Source organism: Drosophila mojavensis, unplaced genomic scaffold (assembly GCF_018153725.1).
Source record: "Drosophila mojavensis isolate 15081-1352.22 unplaced genomic scaffold, ASM1815372v1 contig_49, whole genome shotgun sequence".
Lineage (NCBI taxonomy): Eukaryota > Metazoa > Arthropoda > Insecta > Diptera > Drosophilidae > Drosophila > Drosophila mojavensis.
Genome location: NW_025318872.1, coordinates 811,475 through 831,027, shown reverse-complemented (window position 1 = coordinate 831,027; position 19,553 = coordinate 811,475). Strand labels below are relative to the sequence as shown.

The 19,553-nt window shown below is 37.1% G+C and overlaps 1 protein-coding gene across 1 annotated transcript; it reads left to right on the top strand.

Annotated features, from left to right (window-relative positions):
• Window positions 1-7,972: 7,972 nt before the first annotated feature.
• Window positions 7,973-9,145, top strand: LOC6577832 (beta-1,4-glucuronyltransferase 1). Its single transcript, XM_002003728.1, has one exon. The coding sequence runs from the start codon at window positions 7,973-7,975 to the stop codon at window positions 9,143-9,145; it is 1,173 nt and encodes a 390-aa protein (XP_002003764.1).
• Window positions 9,146-19,553: the final 10,408 nt, after the last annotated feature.

Genomic DNA, 19,553 nt, shown 5'->3' with positions numbered 1-19,553 from the left:
GAGTCTCTGGCTGGTGAGCAACGGGAAACATTGGTAGAGGAATCATTGAATCATTTAATTAGCGTTTAGATTGCGCACAAGGCACAAATACACACACACACACACGCACACTGACAAGACACATGTGTAGTTTATTGAATGTACATGCATATACACATACGCACACATACTCGCATAAGTATATAAATATGTATAAGCATATATGTGTCTGTGTGTAAGCATTACAGCCACAAGCACAAGAAGCATTTTCAATTAGTTGACCAGCAATTTATGCGGCTGGCTACAGAGGGGCACACTCTGCCCGTTTGTGTGTGAGTGTATCTGAGTGTGTGTCTGTGTGAAATAAATTCAATGCTTTCGTCACATTTTCACTTTAAGAGCCAGCAAACAGTCTGGCTAGCTGAGCGACTCGCTCACTCGCCCTCTCGCCCGCTGGCTTCATGGACCATGGATAAAACCACAAAGCCGTCGCAACAACAAAGGCCCAGGGGGGCATGCGGCCAACCCCTGTTGGAACGGCAACATCGCCGACGCTTGAAGAGTTTGTATGGACGAGCTGCACCGGGTCTGGCCAACGCCACAACAAGCCAAATAAATGTGTTCGCCTCTTCTTGCCTTTTATTGTTGCACTGATTCCTTCATTTTCTTCTACTCGTTTTCCTCTCTCTTTTTCGGTTTTGGCACAAAGAAGCCGCGGGCATTTATCAAAGGAGTACAGCTTATTGATATACTTGCAATGTCTTCCCATCATACGTGCAATATGTATGTACCATAAAATATCCATTATGTGTTGAGCAAGCGAAATAATAATAATTCTCAATACAACAACACGATTAATTGATTGCAAGCCGGAATGTGGGTCAGCTTTTAAAATGTCGAAAGGGGGAATTATTGTGATATATATATGAGTATGCAAATTATATAAGGAAACGAGCTCTAGTCGCGACTGCTCGACTAGCGGATACGCTGAAAGTTGGCTAAATGAACAACTAGCCACTGGAAGCAAATCGATCCTTCAATCGATGCCTTCAAATTTCCATTGAAGTGGATGTAGATTGCTCCGATTATCCATTTTCTAAAATTATATACATATACATATATATAATGGTGACACCTGGACTAGGCTTATCAGCCTCGGCTTTAACGAAGAAGCGAAGGTAACATCATATATAGGTGGCCTCGAATCGAAACTGCCTGACTAGGAGTTCCTTTAAGCCCTGCAAAGAGCTAATACAAAAATTCTCTTGTAGGGCAAGTGGACTATACTGACAATCAAATTCGTGTTGAAGTATTTTTGGGTCTCTGGTAGAAATGCGATCAGGGTATAAAACAGCATATAGCTACGCATATATACAATCCACAAAGCATAGTCGTATACGACGATCGTTGGGGCTCAGAGTCTCTCCTAGTCGGAACACCCGAATTTTGAAAAATTAAACAACAACAAATAATAGTTCCACTGACTAAACTTAGTTCAAATTATAATAAAAATAAAATTTGTATGACTCTAAATGAAAAGTTCGAAGACCTTTAGATCGACTATAAAATTTAATTAAGAAATATATATTTAATAAATAAATTAAAATATAATATGAATAAAATATGTACAGAATATGATTTGAAGTAAAAAGAAAATATAACCAAATATTCAAATGAAGATGAAAAATCGATTAAAGCGAGTATTATAATAGATATATTAATATATACAAATTTTATATACAAGTAGCTTGAAACCATTAAAACAAAATAAATTTCATAAAAAAATTAATCATATATACACTTTAAAATTAATATTAGAACATAATAGATAAAGTGTAAGTATCCGCAACTTTTAATAATGTAATTATATTAAATATAAAATCAAATAACAAATTGCCAAATCAAATTTTGCTCAATGAAAAAATTTGTTATCGCAATAAACTAGTTTCGCTTGCTTTACAGTGTTTGAATGCTACGTAAACACCTTCCACATACATACACACACACACACACACTGAAATAAATCTATATAATCTGTAGAGAACGATATATAGTTAGTTGTATAAACAACAATCGTGTGCGTGGCAGCAGCATAATAAATAATGTCAACACTTACAGCAGTTGCGTTTGCGTGGGCTGATTGCAAATCATATGCTGCGGCATTATATATGCATAGCCTGGTCAATTGAAATGAAATTGGATTCTGTCATGGGGCCTACTGACCAGCGGCACTGTGACATGTCATACATATATATATTTATATATATATATATTTATCGTTGGTTATTGAGTGGTTCAATTGGTTTGCAGAGCAGAGGGGGCCAACTACATAGACACTCCTGCCTCCTGTCAGTTGAATGACACAAATTTTTATTGGCTTTCAACGCAGATGCGACGCTGTCGCTGTCGCCGTTGCCGCCGTCTCTTGATGCGGACAAAATTAATGTAATGTGGCAATGGGATAGCTACCCGACAGCTACTCAACCCTAGGTATAAAAGAAAGAGAAAAAAAACAAGCCAAGCAGGTGGCAGGAATTGTGGGTGGGTGCAGTCGCAGCAGACAAGCAACAATAATGCACAATAATTATATAATGGAGCTATTAACCGAGGGCTTGGCAGCCAGTTACGAAAATTGGCCACGATGTGTATAAGCCCGTAAAGCAGTGTCACAAATTTCCACACTGGCTTGATGGACTCGCCGTTTCGCAAAAGCTATTGAATTATGTGAATTGGGCGCTGGAGGCAGCGACCCCCAAAAACGTCTCGCCACACCCACAAAAACTGTCATGGCAAATATTTCAAACACAGGCCCAACGGGTGAGCAACCGGGTCTATGGAATCAGTCAGACGTAGCCTGGACGCGTCCTTCAACCCGCTCCCACACTCACACACACACACACATTGGCTGAGAAACATGTAAAAGGGCAAACCATGAATCGAAGGCCTCTGCACCGTAAACCTATTTTAACAAGGGCCCCGTGTACAACAAAATCGCAAGATAGCCAACAACAACAACAACGATGGAAAATAAAAGAAGAAAGCTGTGGTAAAAGGGAAAATCGAGCAGGCCTCCATTTACGCTTGCTTAGTTCCTTTTAGTATAAACTTTAAGCTTAATCCAGCATAAAATCAACTGGTAAATTTTTTATGTCGACTGCGCACAGCCAACAAAAAAAAAAAAAAAAAAACAATTCAAAAAAAAATAGAGTAGGAAAAAACAGGCAGCAAGATTAAAGAGTTAAGCGCAAAATCTGAACCCAAAAACCTGCACTTAAACTATGTAAGACAAGAACACAAAAAAAAAAAAAAAAAAAAAAAAAACTACAAACTGAACTGAACTGAACTGAATAAATGTGAAATAAGGCTCTCACGGCGCATCTGAAACTATTTGCATTGATTATCAGCGTTGGCTTCTCGAATTCGGCGTTGGCTATGATCGTAAGCCCTTTATGATGCTGACGATGATGAGGGCACGGCTCTAATCAATTGGCTTATGGGCCAGCTCGACATAACTGTCTATGTATATATATGTATATATATATATATATGTAAGTGTGAGCATTTGTCAGCGCATCGCACGATTGCACGCCCCCAACGCAGCCATTTTTCGTGTGTGCGTGTGTGTGTGTGTGTGACTGTGCTCCTGGTCAAGGCAGGTAGGAGTTGCCTTGCTGCGCCGGAAACACGTCGGCCGGCCATTTTGTTTGCATTGTGAAATGAAACCGGAAATGTTAAAATATGCAGCGTGGCCAACTGTACCACGAACTCCGCCTCCAATTCTTGTGCTTCCTTGTTGTAGTTATAGTTGTTGTTGTTACACTCATAGTTCTTGTTGTTGTCGCACTGAGTGTTGACAAGCAGACTTTTCTAGTCATCTGTACATATTTATAGATACATATTTGTTTACATGTTATAATTTATGTGTATTATACAAAGACATCTGCAAAACATGTGCAAGAGTGCATGCTCAAGATGATGCGACTAACAGATGCCCTATACAAACCTAAAATAGTCAAATACCTTCAGTTTAGCTTACTCAAATAATAGAAACTTAAAAGGAATTTTCTTTTATATAAACCCTAATTTAGAAGATATATTTCATAATAGTTTATAATATTCTTTAGATTGATATTTTAATATATTCTATGAAATTTTATCGGCCTGCCATAAACATTTCCACCAAACGAATATACCCCTCGCTTACGCCCATTTGGCTGCTTAACAGGGTAGCAAAAATGCAACACTTGTTACAGTTCTTTTTGCAGTAGTTTATCTTTACATGTTTTATGCTTGACAGCTTTTATTCAGCAGAAGACTGCATTTGCCAGGGCTGCACAAAATATGAATCGAAGGACTGTCGAACTTTGTAACGAAGCTATAAATGTAAACTGAAATAATAATAATAATCAGTTTACATGAATTTAAATTTAATGTGAGCATTAAGAACTATTAAGAACTGACTATATATATCACATGAAAAGAGGTCGGTAGAGCTATATATCAATTAAAAAGATACATTACAAATATTAAATATAAATATGATGATTCTAAGAGGCAAATTCGTTTTATTTATTTAAAATTGAGTAGTTGGTAAAATTCTCCGAAATTCTCAGAAATGAACTATTTTAATACTTTCTGTCTGAGTCCCTGCGTTCTATGCTAAACTCCATCATCGGTGCGAAGAAAGATTAACTTTATTTAAAATTCTCATCTAATAGAATAATAAACGTCATTTTTCTATTTATCTCCCAATACTTCATCTGAATATATTAGAAAATAGTTCTTCAATTAGTTCCATTGACCCAAGCAGCAAAGTCAAGTGTTTCTTCAGTACGTTCACAACTCACATTTGATTTTCCCACTCTGATTCTGGGCTATCAATCGCCATTCGTATCCCTTACAGCCGACACAATGCCATTTGGAGTGAATGTCTTGGTCTCTGGTTTGGTTATTGCTCACACAAGTAAATATAATTCCATTGCGTTGCTTTCAGGCGCATCGTAAAACACTTTCGAGTTTGGTTCATTGATCTATGCAGCTGCCGTTGCTGTTGTTGTTGCTGTTGTTGCTGCACTTGCTATTGCTCTTGCTGCAGCTATAAAAGAGGCGCCAAAAGTTTGCCCTGACATCATATTGCGTTTTGCCTTTGCCGTTCGCCTTTGCCTTTTTGCCATTATAAACTGATTTATTGGTTCATTTCCAGCGCCTGACTCCGAGGAGTAAGTGCAACAGTCGAAGTGCTAAAGTGAACCCGCCAGGTCCATGGGGTTAAAGTAGTTCGTATTACAGTGCAGCCCACAGTTCAGCCCACGCTTGGTCAGTTGCAAACGAAGGAGAAGAAGAAGAAGATGCTAGATGCTTTAAATTGGATTTCCCATCACGATGATGAGGCTGAACATGATGATGATGATGCATGCGACAAGTGACTTCAATTTGCTTGCCGCATTGCATACTTTTGGGCGTAAGCCAGGCTAAAACACTCACGGTAGCAGAAACTTTAAGCCGATATGAAATCTTTCAATAATTAATATTGTACTCACACAGGCACACATACTCACGCATACACACACAAACGCACGCAGTATAGCAGCTCATAAATAAGCTCTGCAGAGCTCGACTGAGGCAGCTGGTAAACTTTTTCCAGGTACACACACGCACACACACACACACTGAGTACGTGTTCATTTCCGGCTATAGCATTTACCGTGCATATCCTGCTAGCAGCAACAGCAACAGCAAAAACAACAACAACAACGACTTTGGCAACCTAGGCAGCATCCTTGCCCGTCTTTTGCCAGTAACTCGCGTAAGCATACCTTTTACAATTTGCTAAAGGGGTGTTTCATAGCCGGATAAAGCTTAGAGATAGTAGAAAATAAATCTGGAACAGAAAGAGATATTGATGATCAGATATTTCGGATTAGCTTTCAGAAATATAAATCCTATTTGACTCTCATATGTGCATTAAGTATACGCATTTTATAGATATTTAGAAAGATATATCTGATTGATTAATATCTGATTGCATCTCCTCTCCTCTTTGAAGTTGTATACAAAATAAGTACGATTTGTAAGGGAGAGCGAATCTTTTAGTATATAATATGAACTATACGTATTGTTTTAAATATAGTTTATTATAAAAATTAAATAATGAAATAAAAAATGAGGTATTTAAAAATATGTAAATAAAATGTATAAAATTAAAATAAATTATGTCTTAAATATATATATATATATATATATATATATATATATATATATATATATATATATATATATATATATATATATATATAAAACAAATCTTAAATGTTTTTTATTTTTATTTTTGTTATGGTTTAGCTTGAGCAGATATAAATATAGTGCCTATTATATTATATACTTTTACATTATATTTGAAATGAGTAGAAAAAGTATTAAATTAAGAATATAGCTTATCCTCTACAGTTTCCATGTTGCTCGCTAAAATTATTAGTAAGAATTCCCCATATTCTCAGAGTCCAAAATGATATACTATAAATGAATATACTCCATTTCACTAATACCAACGCCAACATTTATTTACAGGGCATAAGACAGTCGCGCACACTCTTGATTACATATCTGTAACTGTTTACGTTGTTGCTGTGATACTGTTGCCGGCGCCTAAGCTGTGTGCCGCTGCCGCTGCCGCTGCTGCCGTCGACGTCGTCGTCATCGTCGATACAACAAGCTTTCAGATTTAATTTTAATTAGGTGCTATTGAATTTATAAATTTTTCAGCTGCTGTCGCTCGACGACGCAGCTCGTAAAACTTTTACGCCATTCAAGGTTGTGGGGCCAAGAGAAAGGAATAGGGGGCGGGGAGCATTGGCGCAGCCAGTGTCTGCCGCCTGTTGCCTGTTGCCTGACACTAATAACAATAATCGCAAATTGTATTTTCATGAATTTTCAACTCGTAATTACTAATATTTTCCATACATACATACATACATACCTCCATATATATGTATTTATATATATTTGTATTCGATGGGGCATAATTAAAATTTTGCTGTGTCCGACGAGAGTTGCGGCATTTAGGAATGGGCACACAACAATGAATAACAATGCACATTAATTTTGTTTATTAATTGTTTATTTGCGTCGGCTGCATATTAAAATTTCGCGCTAATCAATAGTAGGCTCACTTGAAAACATATTATTTACTTAATATTGATTTCAATGGACGCCAAATTTCAGAGAAAATATATCAATTTGCCAGCGAATACAATAATAGCTGATCTGCTGTCATATGCTGAGTATTAGCTCTTCTCTTAAGTGGAATTTGGTTTTAGAACATTTTGACATTTTATTTTAAGCTTTTGTGTGGCCAAATAAATTGCAATGCATCAAACTCTGTGGTAATAAAAACAACAAATATAAAATTTAGTAGGCGGATTTAATAGAATATATACATTTATTTAATAAAATATGTATGTATATAAAATGGCCATATCTATAGAAAATATTTATTGTACTATATTTTCTAGCAGAGTAAGGATAGCATATTGAATTGGAGCAAAATTTCTCCTCTTTGATCGTTCATTTGGATATCTCAAATTGCAGTTCCAGATTTCATTAAAACACAACTCTTACATTTCTATAAATCAGAAATCCCAATATGAAAATAATTTATACTTGTTCAGCAAAGGTTGTTTTCGAGCAAAGCATATTTTGTTTATTTTTACTAATAATACTAATGATTTTAACAAAATATATAAATATGTACAAATACCACACTTTGAATATCGATAAAGCACAGGCAACACAGTAAACTCTGCTAAAAACCAAATGAACTCCAAATTTCAAATAAAATACTGATTTTTGTTTTTGTTTTTTCCTACTTAAAATAATTTTATGTTATTCATTTTGAAATACCTAATTAATTAACAACTGAGCAGACAAAATAATGCGCAAATCATGTTTGTGGCTGCTCTGCCTCTGCTTATGGCTGAGCGAGACGATAGCTGAAATGCAAACAGGCCGCCTTGAAGAGGAGGATGAAGATGAGGCTGTGTATATGATTGGCCTGCGCCTCGCCGTCAACTGCACGGATCGAGAGGCGGAATTCGCGAAGATGCAGCACTCGAATTATTGGACTCTGGTTAACTATGTGCCCGCTAACCATGGCCGCATACGCTGCGCGACGAGTGTCACCTATACCACGCATGGAGACTATCGGTATTTGAGTAATGTGGCTCCGTTGGTGGAGCGCTGGCGGGCGCCAATTAGCTTGGCACTCTACGCACCTGGCACCGACTTCAAGGCGACCGTGCACAGCATCATGTGGCTGCAGCAATGTGCGCCGGAGCGGGAGCTAATCAAGCGCTGGGTTAGCTTTCATATCTACTTCCATGTGGAGCATATGCCCGATAAGGTCTACGCACAAAAGTCTTTAGGCAGCATGAAAGAGAAATGTACAAGAGCTGCGACATTCGACAACGTGCCCCAAAGTGCACTCTATCGAAGCCAACATGAACTCGATTATCCCATCAATGTGGGACGTAATATTGCGAAGCAGTCATCGCTCACACATTACATACTCGCCTCCGATATCGAACTGTATCCCACACCTGGCCTGGTTGACGGCTTTCTGAAGATGCTGACTGCCAATATGCATTTGGTCAACACCAATGAGCGCATTGTCTATCCACTCAACATCTTCGAGGTGCACGCGAATGCCACGATGCCGTCCACAAAAATGGAATTGAAGAGCCAACTGGCCACGGGTGAAGCGATTCCCTTTCATACTCATGTTTGTCCGCAATGTAACATGGCACAAAATCTGCCCGTCTGGATCAACCAAACGGATAATGCCCAATCCATCAATGTGTTCAGCATCAGCAAACGCCTTAACCTTTGGGATCCCATCTATATTGGAACGATTCATGACCCAGAGTACGACGAGCGTTTGAGCTGGGAGGGCATGTCCGACAAGATGGTCCATTCCTATGCCCTCTGCCTAATGGACTATAGCTTTCTTACCCTAGATAATGCGTTCTTGGTGCACAAGCCGGGCATCAAGATGGGTCACACAGATCCAGCCCGCCTAAGCTTAGCAGCCAAAATATATAAAAAGATTCGTAATCGCTTCCTAGTCGAATATTTGCAGAAATATGGATATCAAGAGGGTTGCACTTTATGAAGAATATGAAACAGTTTTAAGTTCTTTAAAATTATACAAATCACTAGAAAACACAGAGTGGGTATGTTGAGAAATTTTAAATTGTAATATAATAAAAAAAATCCATAAATAAATCAAATTGTAAGTATTAGAATTAAAATTTGAATACAAAATAAAAGTAAAAAAATACTTATTTGTATTAAACTAATTATATCTATATATAAAGTGTTCCCTGCTATTCTCAAAATTTGTTGAATGTATTTATATTTATTTTATTTATTTATATATTGGATTAAATCATATTTTATGTTTCTATCGCTTATTAATGTATTTATTGTCAATTTATTAAGTTATTTATTGTGAATTCATGTTTTAATGCCATTTTTTAAAATGCACAATTTATGTTTGTATTTATTTATATTGAATCAAATCATTTATAAGAATCTTTTCTCCGGCTTATTAATGTGCAGACTTCTCTTCGATTCTCAAATATGTATTAAATGCACCTCTGAAGGAATTATATTTACTTGTATTTAATTAATTAATATATATATATATATATATATTTTAGTCCGGCTAAAGCTTTATTACAAATACGCATTGGTCTGAGATTCAAAACTTATCACTAAATGTTCTATCCCGCCGATTTCCACAGGGCTCGCACAGTTTCAATGTAAACTTTTCCCTCAACTGCAGACTGTTCTTTTTTTATGCACTTTACGAACAACAATTATGACCGCATCAAATATTGTAAAATATGAACTGCAAACCTAAATAAATATTTATTGTTTGCTGTTTAATATTTAGCGCTGGGCGTCATCAGCAGCACCAGGAGTAGCAGGAGCAGCCACGCGCCCCACCAAAAAAACACAAAGCTCAATTGTTTGCCATGGTGGAGAGTTGTTTGGCATAATTGAATATCAATTCATTTGAAATGCGCGCCACAGGCAAGGAGGGGGAATAGTATTTTAGGAGTGGGAGAAGCCTTAAATTATGTACGTACATATATGATCATGGGCGAGAAAGAGCGAGCAAGCGTGCGACAGAGATTGTGGAATATTTATAACATAAATTATTAGCATGCAAAATGCAATTGATGCCCTCTAGTGATTAATTAAAATGTTTCACAGCACATATAAATTTATATTGTTTATGGCGATGCATATATACATATATATGTATATTGTGTAAATGTATACATGTAGATGAGCGTATATAGTGTACATGGGGCCAATAATTTGGCTAGACCAAAACTCGAACCAGACAAGCTCAGAGCCCTGCAGAATGACACGCAACTTGGCAAAACAAAGTGAGACGAAAAGTTTTGCAAGAGACAAATGACCCTTAAATTTAAAACTAACAGTGACTAAATGGATACAAGAGCAGCAAAAAAATTCTGTGCACTCATCCTGCGAAAAAAAGCCAAAGGAGCAGCAGCAGCAACAGCAGCAACATGAAATCCTTTAATTGCTGGCGTAGCCAGTAGCCAAGCCAAGTGAAGCTTCCATTTGTCTTTCAGTCAACTGCTGACGTAACTGGCACTCGCACAGCGCCAGGACAAACGAGGACGAACGCGGCATGAGGAATGTACCTACCACCCGCCCTCACCGGCCCCGCCTTACCCTTTTGAGGTTCAGAGACTGGCCGCGTGAAATTGCAAAAGTGTTTCACCTGAATGCATGTGGCAAGGCTCCAGCTGCTGCTCCACCCATGGCACATCTGGGTCTCCCAAGTAACTAAACAATAATACAATGGAATACATAAACAAACAGACATCAGTTCAACTTCCTGTTGCCCCTTTTTCCTCTTGTCCCTTACCTTTTTTCTCTCTCTCAGTCTCTCTCTCTCTCTCTCTCTCCCTCTCTCACTCTCTCTCTCTTCATGCACAATCCAATCACACGAATGAAAACAAGGCTCAGCTAAGCGCTTTAAGGCAATGGCTGTTCCGAGTCTGAAGCGAAACATAAATAATGCCACAAAGGATTTCATACGAAAGCTCAAGGGAAACTACAAAACGAGCGCAAAGTATAAATAATGCAAACAATTTCTATATATTTAATCGATATTATATATAACTTATTAGATATTGTTTAGTTGTATATCTAATATAGATAGTGCATGCTTCAATAAAAAGGGGAAAGTATCTGGAAATATCTACACTCGATATTAACAAGAGACTTGGCTTTTCAAAATTTCATTAGAATTTATAATAGTTGATGCTCTACAGAATATTATTTACAGAAAATATTCTAGAAATTAATTGAACAAAAATATGCCTTAACATACAAATTGAATATTTTATCCAAATATTTTATCCAAATATTAACAAAGTTCAGTCAACACAAACCACAAAAAAATGTATATATATATTTTTATTTTGCAAGCAATCAAGTTGAGTCTGTCAATTCAGCCAAGTGTAACTACAGCCAAACTTAAAACTACAGTTAACAAAATCAAATTTTCAACTAAAAGTCAACTCAAACCAATTTATTGGCAAAAGGTGAACGAGGGTATTGCTGCTTCGACTGTGTGAAGTTCAATTCAAGTTTCTTGCTGCAATTTTCCTTCTTCATCTACCTTTTTTTTTTTTTTTTGTTAACTTGAAGTCCACAGCAACAATGTGCAAAAAAACAGAGAGAGGGTGAGAAAGAGACAGAGAGAGAGGCAATGAGAACAAAAGAATGGAATCTAAATGCAAAAGAAAAGTAAACAATAATAGGAAAAACTTCATAGAAGACGTCAAAGTGAGCGATTGTTAGAACGTGTCACGGCATCAATAGTGGACCGTAGAGGATCAACTCCCCAAATGCAACAAAATGAACAAGGCAAAACTAGCATGAAGAGAATCAGAGTGTGTAAAGGCACAAAAAAAGGGAAAAGAAATCAAAAAGGGATTGCAATGCATTGAGGCTATAGCGAGCTAAATGGCAATTGCATTGTGTTTGAGGATTGCCAGGAAGTATAATTTCAAATTGATGCCAAGCAAACTGTGGTCAGCTCTAAAAGCGTTCCATCAATTTTCAATTTGCCTATGCAAAGAATGGGCCACACACCCACACACACTCGCACACCCACAGCTGCCCAATCAAAGGTGTCTTTTGAAATAGAGTGTCGCGTCTTATGCCGTAAAAGCTAGGCAAACAACTTGCAATAAAGGATGTCTTTATGCTGAGTACCATAGTTGGGGCATCTTCTTGGCATCTTAAGAAATTCTAATTTTGATGTCAAACAGCGATTAAAAGAAACGAGATTACCTGCTGCATATTGCATGAGTGCATTTTCTTCTGTTTGCACAGAGTTGCTTGCATGCATTCCACGTCTCTTGTGCGTGTGCGTGTACGTGTGTGTGTGTGTGTGTGTGTGTATATGTTTGCTCTGAGAGTGTGTGTCCTGGCTCATTTGCACTTTGACGCTTCATTGCTGGCAAAAAGTGCAGAGTCAGGCAGGTGCAACTGATGGCAATGATGACGTTAACGAGTCCAATAACTGCTTAGCTCCATTTTGAATCCCATCGATGCAAATAAGAGCCGTATGACATGGCCGCACAAACCTGATGGGCAGACAGTTTGACAAACAGATTGACTGACTAACTGACTGGCTGACCGGCTGACTGGACCGATGCTTAGCACTCAGCACATAGGCTTAGTCGCAGCGGCTTTTTGACCAACCGCAATATAGAAAAGTCGCACACGCAAAAATCTGTTAAATTTTCAGCACGCACATATAGGTAGCCAGATAGCCAGTGATAGATATAGCCATAGCCATAGCCATGGCTAAAGCTAAAGCCTTAGTTGCCACAGCAATAGGCGCATAAAAAAGCTAATGGAACGTATGGCAATGACTGTCAAAGCAACCGAAAACCCACTGCCCAATTCCGCACACATACACACGCGCACACACACAAATACAAACAGAAACTCAACACACAAACAAGCGAAAGCAGTTGCGATTTGCCACTTGATTGACTGCGAAATACTCTGCTTAGAAAGAGAGAAAGAGACAGAGAGAGGGAGAGAGAGAGAGCCCTGTACTGAAACTTCGACTTGAATTCGAAAAACAGAAAGCTAAAACTCTTAAAAGTGGAAATGTATATAAAATTGACTTAAGTTAGTTAACTTGCAGAGAATAATTCAAATGAACTTAGAAAAGTGGCTAAAAATAGGTCAAATTTAGACAACACAAGTGTCTATAAAAATACCTAAATCTAGCTAAAAAAAAATAAATAAAAAGACAATATTTAGTAGACTTTCGCTCTGGCCTAAAATTTGCTATTTAGAATTTCATTTTTTATAATAATAAATAAATAAATAAATTTAGTAGACTTATGCAAATGGAAAATATGCCTAGAAATCTAACTTTGCTGTGTAGTGTAATTAAAGCTAAAAAATATTTTTAAAAATTCGTTTGCCAAATCTCTTCAAATCGAATCTTAATGATCTGTATTGAAATTCCATATTTAATTATATGTATTATATCATTATTATATCAACCCTCCAATATATGCCTCTTTGCCAATCGAAAAACAGTGTATTGCCCGCACACACGCCCCTCCTTGAAAACCAAACCGCCCACTCATGCACTCTCCACGTACAATTTCCGGTTGAACACATTTTGTGGTCGGGCGCAAATGCATTTATATTTGAGCAGCAACAACAGCAGCAACTGCAACAACAACAACAACAGCAACAACCACAGTAGCAACAACACACAAACAGGCAGAAAGCTTAAGCCATTTCATTTTTGGTTCGTTGGCGCTTGGAGCATTTGCCATTTTGGACTGTTGGTATTGCCTGTTCTACAATTTTTATGACCACATCGAAGGAGGAGACGATGACGAGGGGCCAGAGGAGCAAGCCAACAGGCGGGCAGTCACTGAGCGCTCATATTTCTTAGAGCTCATATAAACACTTGCAAAAACTAATAGAGAGCAAGCAGAGGCTATATAAACATGGCCAAGAACAAAAGTTATCAGTAGAAGAAACGAACGAAACGAAACGAAACTTTAGTACACTGGCCAGAAAATTGTTGCCCGATAATAAATAAAAGAATATGTGTAGAGTGTGGCAACAGTGAGAGTTGCACAAATGCATTATTTATTTATATAGATTTATGGAAGCTCGCTATAAGAAGCGACTGCAAAAACTATATCAAATATGCAATATGCCTATATGACTTTTGAAAATTATTATTGAATCCAAGTGGTAAATTAAAGTGCAATTAATTTACTAATTTATTAGTTTTGTATATTGTACAATTACATTATTTTGTATAAAAGTCTAAGCCCAAAAAGAAATATGATTTTGATATGAAGTCAACATGGATTTGAGCAAAATAATATATGTATAATAAAAACTGTAGGTAAATATTGGACTTATTAAGCCATAGGCCCACATTTCTCAAAATAAAAAAAAAATAAAAATGCCATAATATCATAGTAGTCGAAGTTATGTGAGTAAATAGCTCACTCGTTTATTACACTAAGCTATAATTATAATTAGAATAACAGTATTTATTTCTTTTCCAAGCGCCTGTTAAAAAATGCAGCAACCTGTGTAGTAAACTACAATGTGGAACAATCTGCCGCTATTATTATTTATATGTTTAAGTATTATATACATTTTCTAATAGAAGTCTTTCAGCTAAATCATTATACATAAAGCCTATTAGTATATAGATAGCAGAAAAAAATAACTTCCACTCAAAACAAATGCTTAACGTGATAAGCGGCACGCTATCTATACGAACATAAATATTAAAAACTTTATTTATTTATAAAATATAAAGATAATACAAAATAAAAAAAAAATACAATTAAAAGAAACATTTTATGTTTCTATACTTTTGAGCACTATTAATAATTCAACAAGAAAACCTCGAGCAACAGCAAAGCTTTACAAAATATAGCATACTTCTGGGAGCAGCAAAATTTTTATCATACAGCAAATATTTGAGCAATTTGTCTATAAGACTATAAATAAGACTAGATAAAATAGTTGTAGAGTTAAAAATACATTTAGGTTCTCTTTCTCCATATATACATATGTGAAGCTCACTTTAGACATTAAGTCTTTTAAGAGATGAAGAAAGACTCAGCGAGGGAAGGTCAAATGTAAGCACTCGCATTTGCTGGCTCCATTTGTAATTTATGAAACGCAGCTATAAACAAATCGAAAGCGAGTGGCCGCATAGGTCGTATGAATTTCGATTTAAGCCTCCGGTCGGAGACGCTGGCCCAAGCGGACGGACACCAGAGTCACTAAGTTAGCCTTGGAAGGGGCAGCGAAGCAATGACGATGGACCCGGCTGCTGCTATGCATTGGCAATGAAATTGTTGGCCCAAACACGCACTGCGCCGTGTGCAGCTGTTTCTGTGTGCGTGAGCCTGTGTGTGAGCTTATCTGCGTGAGTGTGTGTGTGCGTGTGTGAGAGCTGCACATACATAAATAGCTTGCGACAGGCTGGCTTCCAATGGGCACTAGGCTAATTTACTTCCCATATGAACCAAACAAAACCGAATGTCTACACATACACACGTCTACATGCACTCAGACACACACTCATACACTCTCGCACACACCTACATACTTACATAACGAGCAGGAGTGATTTTCTGTGTCATTTGGTTGTAATCGTGTCTGTTGTTTGTTACATATTACTATATATGTGAGACTGTGCCAAATGGACCATGTGTTTGTGTGCGCGTGTGTGTGTGCGTGTATGCAGTTTGACTTGTCTTAATGGTCATGTTAAACAAATGTTTATCAAGCCATGCAGCTGCTGTTGCTTCAAGTGCAACTGCAACTGCAACGACTACGCCCAGCACATTAGTCATTTTGCTCAAGTTGTGGTTGTTGTTGTTATTGTTGTAATACAGGATTAGCATTAGAGCATCCCACATGCAGCAATGGCCTCACCAACGAAATGAGTAATGCATTATGAAATATGCATAAGCAAACTACATGCGAGAATAGCTAAGGTTAAGGTTAAGCGGTTTGTCAAATGTTAAGAGGCCAAGCCAGACGAACATCCACCAGCCCCACCACCCTTCTAAGTAGCCCCCGCCCGCCCAGCTATCCTTAGAGCCAGCACAAACTCAAACGCAGCAACAAAATTGAAAGCTACAGCTGAAATATTACACAATTTTCTAATACATATGTATACACAAAGATAACAGCCTGAAACATATTGGCCTGCCAATACACAGACACAGACGCATGCACATGTATAGGGATATAGATACATATGCTAATAAGTTACGATACATTTAATTTGCAAATTAGCCAATTGGGCCAATTGGAGTTTCCTACATAATTATTCCCACTACGTATATTGTTAAGCAAATACAAAATTTCTGATTTCAAAATTTTGTATATATTTACTTCATTTTGTTCACATACATACACATCGGGTCGTTCACTAAGTATTTTCGTTTCATAACAACAGCTTATCTTACGTCATATTCAGATATAGCTTTAAATATATAATTAATTCAATATTTTGGGTCTCTTTATAGCAATCGAGATCAATTTGGTCTAATCCATTAAAAATTTTATTCAGTTATTTAATTATGTGCGGGATACCCATCTTTGAGCTCATCTCTGATGTTTTAATTTAGTCATACAAATTTAATATTTATTATAATTTTAAATCCTTTTAGTAAATTATTTTTAGTTGGTTTATTTTATTTCTAATTTTATTTAATTTCTAAATTTTCGGTTTGACGGTTTTGTTAGATGTGCAATAAAGGAAGTATATATAGTAGGAGTTTTTCCGACTTATTTTGATTCAATTATTTAATTCTTGCATTTATACATATGTGAGTACATACATATATAAAAATACATACATATTTATATGTAAATTCTCCATTGCACAGCTTGACCTTGCTTTTAATGGCTTAAGGGAAACACAGACCTACACACACTTAAACTCCCTCACACTTACCATCATCATCATCGTCATCATGAATTTATAACACTTTGTAGCACCCGACATGCACCTGTAACGTTTTAATTTACATATTACATTGTGTTTACATTTTACAACACTTGCACTTAACCGGGAGCACTAATAAATAACAGCTATTTAATTGTTTCTAACAATCAAAGAGTACGAAACAAAACGCACGAAATAACAAAAACCAACGTGACTGAAAACGCACGCATGAGGAAACAGCGTTGCCAGATTGTTGACTGAAACTAAACAGATGATCTACTGAGTGAGTGTGGTGACTAATGTCTGTTAAACCGTTGAATGAACTAGTGCTGCCAGCTAATCGTATTTCTGGCTAGATCTGAGCTATTTAAAAGTGAAAATGAAAATGAGTATGGGATGAAATAGCCTGAGATTGAGGCAGACTATGCAAAAGTCCTAATCCTTGAAAGAAGTAAAGAAAAGTAGAAACTGCTATCAATGCCATGTAATAATTATAAACATTAATGTACATAAGCTGTCTAGTAGATTAACATATATTTTCTTGAACAAGGTAATTAGATAATCCGGCTTAACTTTACGTTTTTCTTTACCGCTATATTTATGTCTGTCTGTATATGTGCCTCTCTATTTGTCTGCCTGTTTGTCTGTCTCTGCGTCTGTCTGCAAGGGACAAAGAAGAGCTACAGGTGATCATTTGAGTTTTCTATATGTATGGAGCAGTATTCGTTTAGTATTTATTGAGAAAAACGAAGCTAGAGAGAGGGTTCCCAAATAAAGCTGCACTGTAGAGACTTGACGCCGGACTCAACATTCGAGAAAGTCGACCTATATAAAGGCAGCACCCGCAGCATTTCTTCAGTCAGTCATGAAGTGTGTGTATATTTTTCGTGATCGTTCAACTAAGAATTCAATGCTTTGAGGAAATATTTAAGGAAAATGTTTAGAGAAAATACATACAATACATAAAAAATTTTTTTTTTTTTTTTTTTAATTTTATTAGTATTAAGATAGATCACTGCGAATAATTTGTTAAACATATAAACTACTTTTCGTATGATTTCATCCATTTTACAAGGAGCCAGCATTTTAGCCTCTTCTAACCTAGTGAACCACTAGAGTGAACCATGTCAATGTGCAGCGTGTGTTGACTTAACCACGCAATTATGCCAAGTGTGGTGACTAATCAGAGTTAACTATTGAGCTGCATATGTGCATAAATCAAATGTAAGTCGTGGGATTATGTCTAGTGCGGTGACTATTTGATATCAACATAAATCATGTGACTTTGTCTAGCTTAACGGAATTATAGTTCAGCTGCTTATGCATTTACTGTTCACATATTTTATATGCATGTGTGTGTGTGTGTTTTTTTAGCAAATCAAACTTGGGCAATTTGGCTCATAAATATTGCAGACAAACGGAAGCTAAATGATATAAAAGGATGTTGCACAGTGGCGCTTTGCGTTCCGCATTCAGTTGAAAGGCAAAATTAACAATATGCAAAATTCATGTTAAAATATCGGAAAAATATATTTCTTTTCTGCGCAAGCAATCCTTTCCCATCCATCGCTTTTACAGACCTTTTATTTGGTTGCCTGCACGAGTTTTCTTTTCGTTTTTAGTGTGTGGGTGGGCAGAAAGAGAGAGAAAAATAAAAAAGAAAAAACAGACAGCAGCGCTCACATGCGGAAGGATTGGGCGGCGTTGCGAGAATATGGAGTAAAGGGTAGATGACGCTTTCATATGCTCCATGCCAAAGCAATAAAAATGTAACTTGTTGTTTTTGTAGCTGCGGGTGTGGCGCTGCTGTTGCTGCTGCTGCTGCTGCTGCTGCTGCTGCTGCTCTTGGTGAATGAATGAAAGCGCCGACCCGTCGACGACTCCACGACGATGCGAAATCGAATCTCGAATGCTTTTGCCCGGCAAAGTGAGCGGCTCTGTGGATTAGTGTGCATGTATGTGTGTGTGTGTGCATGTGTGTGTCGGTGTGCATATAAAAATACAGTTATCTGTTCTATTTGCGCATTTATAAATATTTGTTTGCTTTAGTTCTGGGCATGCACATTACACAGGCTCCGCCATGTTCCGTGAATGGCAATGTATATTTATACATATGTGCATGTGTATGTGTGTGAGCGCGAGTGTGAGTGTGTCTGTATGATTGTGATTGTGATTCTGAGTAAGAGGTATTGAATGTAGCCCTTGCTGAGCCGGTTGCCGACCTTTGGCCGCCCCAGAGAATGGCTGCCTGACACCAAAAAAAAAAAAAAAAAAAAGGAAAAACTTGCAAAAAAACCAGAGACTCATTTTTTTCTGGGTGCTGCCACTGCTGCTCTTTTGTTTAGCTCTGGTTCGACCACTCACTCTGTAGAAAAAGGTACATCTATATTCTCTTTTACCATCGTTTTTTTTTTTTCTTTTTTTCTTTTTTTTATCATTATTTTCTGTTGAGTTGTTTGTCATAAGCACTTGGATGTGTGTCAAAATTCAAGCT

Excerpts from the sequence above, each read along its gene's own strand:
- LOC6577832 (XM_002003728.1), top strand. The coding sequence starts at position 7,973 with ATGCAAACAGGCCGCCTTGAAGAGGAGGATGAAGATGAGGCTGTGTAT.